Below are 5,305 nucleotides of genomic sequence, written 5' to 3'. Positions count from 1 at the left end.
TGCAACTTTGCCCTTGTGGGCGTGTTTAGGCGCCATAGGCGCTTCCAAGTCAGATGTTAAGATTATGTAGTTGTTGTGGGTTGTGTTGTAAAACACACCTCATACACTTAAAAAAGTGTGAGGTCTTTGGGTAGCTCAGCACACAAAGCCGTAAGTGATACAAGTATGTGTATTTTACGGTGGTGTGTAAGCAGTTACCCGGAGGTTTCCGCTTACCCATGTGACTATATGTATCTAATTTACATATGACTCGGGGTTCGGGGCTATTGCCCTGACAGGGATCAAGAGTATGGAAAGGGTTATGGCTCCTATGAGTTATGGTAGACCGTGGGCTGCAGGACTGTTGGACCTCCAGCATATGCCAGTGTGATTCAAGTTGCCACAGTATATCCTTCCTAAACTCATCCCATTCACATTGCTCCTGGATGGATTGGGACGCAAGGATATGCACACCAGGGACTTCCTGTTTGAGGTCAATTAAGAACAGGCTTGACAGACCAAAGGAGTCGAGTACTCTCATCTATGATGTGGCACTGAGCAGCTTACATGACCAAAAATCGTTACACTCACGGCAGGGATCATGTTCTCAAGCAATTTGTCAATTTTTTCGAGGTGCTGATAGATGTGTTTGCGAGCAAGTCCTTTGACCTTGGCCTCTAGAACATCAGTGGGTACATTGTCTTTTAGATTCTCTCCTTTGATATGTTTTCTATCTGGAATCAGTTAGGTAGAAATGGGAGACCTCAATATCGAACAACTCACAATCAATTTTCTGGGCATGCCAAAATGACTCTAAAAAGGTGTCACTGACACCAGAGTTCTCAAGGATCACCAGGTCGCTGGTATCCCAGCCATTTTCCAGTGCCAGCAAGTGGAGATATCGCTTGAATGCAGTTTCGGCACTCAGCCTCATGGCATACCATGGTGGGTTTATCTCAGCTATGTACTCTGGTGAGTTTTGATAAAAAAACAAGCAAACGAGAAACTAAGAGGCTACTTACTGTTATCCATGCCAGTTCTGTGAATCAACAGCCAAGCAACCACATAATTGGGTTGAACAAATATAATTAAGTTGCAACCTTGACCCACTGCCACAAATTGCGACTGGTGACACAGCATGTTAGCAGAATAATCTCTAATGGATTCAGGCTCGTTGACACAGTGTACAGTACAAGCTTATGTGATCTTGTCTTCCAGTAATTCAGATGTAATTTGCTGTGGAAGGCTCTGGCTTGTGGTATGCAGGGACAAATTGCCCTTCATCGGGCATGATCCTGACATTTGCCACCATCACTTGATTGTGGCATTTTGCTTCAATGGAACACAGTGGGGCAGATGAGTGACAGGGAAAAGGAAGGGAAGGATTATTGATAAACTACATAATTACAGAATTATTGAATAAATCAACGAGTTTATCAATGGCAAGCTGTGACTGTGCTTCATCTTCTTCCTCAAGTAGCCCATCATTCATGGGGTCACCATCATCTGGCTGCTGCACATCTGCCATCTCAATCTCAGGAGGTGCATCTGGTTCAACATTGGGCTCTTGGCCAGTGTCGGAGTCACTTGTCTCGAAGCAAATGGAGGTGCCGGGTCCACAGGGGGAAAGGTAGTTTGGACGATGCTCCAGAGAGGACAATTTCTTGTGGAGGTGGGCGTTTGCCTGTATGCGCCACTTGAAAGTCATTGAGATGTATGAGGCAATGACAGGGTTGCTGGCAGTTACTGCCTCGATAGTTTCCTTAACCTGTAATTCCTCATCCCTTATGGCAGTCAGTATTCTACGAGCATCAATTCCAATTATGACAAGCTCCTCTTTTGCACATTGGAGCTTTATCCAGGCACAGGTTGCCTCACGGAAATGCTCCTGGGCCCATTCGCATGACTGAATGTCATCACAACCCTGCAATAGCTCAACTATACTTGGAAAGTTGGGGTGGGTGATATCATCCCAAGTGAGGGAAGGTTTTGGAGGGATCAGCGCTGCTGCGGCACTGTTATACTTCTCGAGGGTGGAATGGAGCGCCCTGCTTCACTTTCCAATCAGCTGTGATATGCGTTGACGGGTTTTGTAGTCTAACATTGAGAAAATCAAGATGATTTCTGAAAACTGCAATGGAAATGCTCACCAGTCTTCAGAAGGCCCATCTTTTCCAACTCAAACTGATGGGAAATAGCGCGGTGTTCCAAGTCATCAAGCAGGCGATGATACCTCCTCTCACTGTGCAGCTGGATGGCTTCATGGCACTGAGGAGAATCCACATGCCATGGTAATGCAAGAGATGATGTTGCTTCCAGTGCAGAGACAATGCAGCGTGCTTCTTCCACCTTGCGCTGAACACACAAGGCTTGGTATGCAAGTTCCGAAGTTGGTGATATGGACAGTGTTAACAGCAGTGGCCAAAGCTCCATCCTATCCAAATTATCATAGGTCAGAGCACATGTTGTGTGGGCAGTAACTCACTCAGTACTTTCCAATTGTTCCAGTGCATCGAGGTATTCGATTTTGGCTTGTTTGGCCTTTGGCTCTGACTTCAGAGACATGATGTACTCCTTTTCTTGTTGTAAGAACAGTGGACAGTCCCAGTCAGAATCGAAGGTTGGGTGCATGTGTTTCGTCGTGTCTAGGATAGCCATGGATTCATGGATCTGTGTCCATGCAGAGGTGTGATTTCCCAACAGGAAGTTGCCTGGCTGATGGGTTAGAACTAGATAGCATAAATAGCACTAACCCTCACCTAAGCGCTCATACTTATCCTGGTCCCATTTCTCGAAGTGAAGGTGGATCTGGAAGTGGTGGTAATATGCAGAAGCATGATGGGTTACTGCTGCGATGCCATTACTTGAGGAGAAAGCTCGTTCATTACCTTCCCCATCTTCGATACCCGCCCCTTCTTTGAAACCTGTGAGATGATTAAGTTGACACAACCTACTGTGTGCAACACCATGGAAGGAGCCAGTACAGCACGTGAAATTGGCCCGAGGTGCAGCATAGCAGAGCGGGAAAGTGTGATCGAAAAGGTGCATCCAACATCGTATGCAAAAAGGATATTGCTGCCAAATGTACTCAGCAGTTTATTTGCTGCTGCCACTGGGTACTTTGCCCTTGCAACCAGAGTAGATAAGCAGGTAAATTGAAGCAAGAAAGGAAACTTACAATTCACCACTCTTGACCATGTCCATGATAAACTGCACGATTCCATGGTGGCAAATAACTAGAAAGATGCCGGTTTCATCCATGACACTGAGGGATCCAGCTTTCATCATTTGGGGCATTGGCCGAGAGTTCTTCCATCCAACACACGATTCCGGGGGTGGGTCATCGGGTCCAGCCAGCTGAATGAAGCTTCATGCTCACCTGCAATAAATGTCAGCCATACCATTGAGGGAAGCTGGGATTGTTTTTTCGTATTTTGAAACATGTCTACCTCTGATCGAGGTAGATAGTAGTCACTAAGGAAAGTCCGAGGGTCGGACTCAGACCTGTGGGGGAGGCGTGATAAGGAAGTGTTTCCATCGCCTGTGACAATCAAATTAATGGGGTGCTCAGGCTCATCGTGAAGCTAGAATAGGAGATATTAGTAAGTGGTCAGGAAAGGGTGCAGGACATACCTTGTAAGACATGAGTCCCTGAGCCAATAATCTGGTGTATCACATCCCATGAGGCGCTTTATGAAGGCATTCACTCTTGTAATGATAGCATAGTATGCATCAAAGGCTAATGAGACCTGTGTACAAAAGTATGGTTGATATACAACCTGACAAAAGGGTGCTGCCAGACAACAAAGCCGTTATATCCATCATATACACACTCACGTGGTGCAAATCGGCCAGCAATCGGGCAAATGACTGGACACTGAAGCCAGATGAGGCACACATTAGACAATGAAGGAGCTCGAGTGAACATATTGAGATTGCTACAGTTGGATTGATGGGAGTTGGTGGGATATAGCCTGAATGGAGAATGGCAGATGTCGGTGAGGTTTCATCTGGGTCTTGAGGAATGTGTTCGTATGACCATCCATCTTCAGAAAACTAGCATCTTGTGAGTGTTTCCAAACAGAATAAGGCCTTACCAAAGACATCAATGACGTAAATATGAACAAAGTTCGAATTTTCAGGTGGTTCTGGGTAATGAAGCAGCATACAACAAGGATTGCTTGTCTTGTACCTCAAGTAAATGTCAGAGAGACTGGGTATCAATGCCGCCCAGTGTGCTTGTGACGCCTGGATTCTATTTCGCCATGAGAGTCCTTTGGTTCATCTAAACAGATGCAAGATGGAGTAACAGTTAAAACAGAAACAACATAATACTTACTGCTTTGGCTGGAGTAGTGTCACTACATCAGCAAGCTCTTCACAAGTCATGTCTAGGGAATAGTCGATCGTGGGCTCATTGAGGCTGACACTCCAATCATCGCTTCCAGTAAGGTCAATTTCATTCCTAATATCATCTACCAGTGAAGAAATGGCTGGGGAGACACCTAAGATGACGATTATGACCTTACACGCATTATCCACAGGCCACATCACCTTCGAGAATTGAGGACTGTGCATCTTGAAACCTCTTCCAAGCTGTCTTGTGCACGATGAGCCCAGATTTGGTTGTATTCAGTGTACCAGTCACGAAATTTGTGTTAACAAGCCTAGTTTTCCACTTTGGCATCATGGGCACAGTTGGCATTGGCAACGATGATGACGATGCCTGAGAAGAGACACATGATGAAAGGGTTTAGACGCCAGCACTATTTGTCTATTAGTATAAATAGTATAATTGAATATATACACAGTATACAGTGTGCTGGGATTCTGGGAGCATTCAGAGCACGCAATGTTCATATAGAAAATGTATGAAGCACCTTATATATACAAGGGATTCAGAGAGCATTTGGAGCACAGGTGATTCCATATTGAGAGTGTATGAAGTATCTATATATGGCTAGGATTCTGAGAGCATGCAGGGCATGCTCAGAAAAGGTGGTTTGGTATCTAAGGAGGTATCGGAACCCCCCCCTGACTACGATACCTAGTTACATTGATCCCATGATGAGTAATAGGTGAAGCTCAGCCATCCAGTTTGAGGGGAACCCTCATAATAAAAGTAGCCTGGTATGAAGGATGTGCCAGATGCACTGCAAATTGGAGGCTGTGTTAGTGCCGACCAAGCTGCGCTTCCAATATACACAGTGGATCAAAGTAGACACACCATTTTTTTTGCACACCACTGCAAATTGGACCAAACTGAATCTAAAGTGAAATTTGTTTCAAGTGAATGAAGTCCCTTAATTTCCAAGAACAAGAACCT

At 45.2% G+C, this 5,305-nt stretch overlaps 1 protein-coding gene across 1 annotated transcript; it reads right to left on the bottom strand.

Annotated features, from left to right (window-relative positions):
- Positions 1-1,375: 1,375 nt before the first annotated feature.
- Positions 1,376-4,557, bottom strand: EI90DRAFT_3137116 (uncharacterized protein; the record flags this gene model as incomplete). The annotated part of the gene is made up of 13 exons (XM_039064830.1): positions 1,376-2,027; positions 2,082-2,103; positions 2,130-2,413; positions 2,465-2,690; positions 2,739-2,903; positions 2,969-3,105; positions 3,158-3,336; positions 3,381-3,563; positions 3,613-3,630; positions 3,687-3,728; positions 3,817-4,025; positions 4,077-4,234; positions 4,319-4,557. 13 exons carry the CDS (start codon positions 4,555-4,557, stop codon positions 1,376-1,378), a joined length of 2,514 nt encoding a protein of 837 aa, XP_038908144.1.
- Positions 4,558-5,305: the final 748 nt, after the last annotated feature.

This window comes from Cantharellus anzutake, assembly GCF_015039405.1.
Source record: "Cantharellus anzutake strain C23 chromosome Unknown EI90scaffold_180, whole genome shotgun sequence".
Lineage (NCBI taxonomy): Eukaryota > Fungi > Basidiomycota > Agaricomycetes > Cantharellales > Hydnaceae > Cantharellus > Cantharellus anzutake.
Note: the sequence above shows the minus strand (reverse complement) of the source record. Positions and strands in the feature narration are given on the sequence as shown.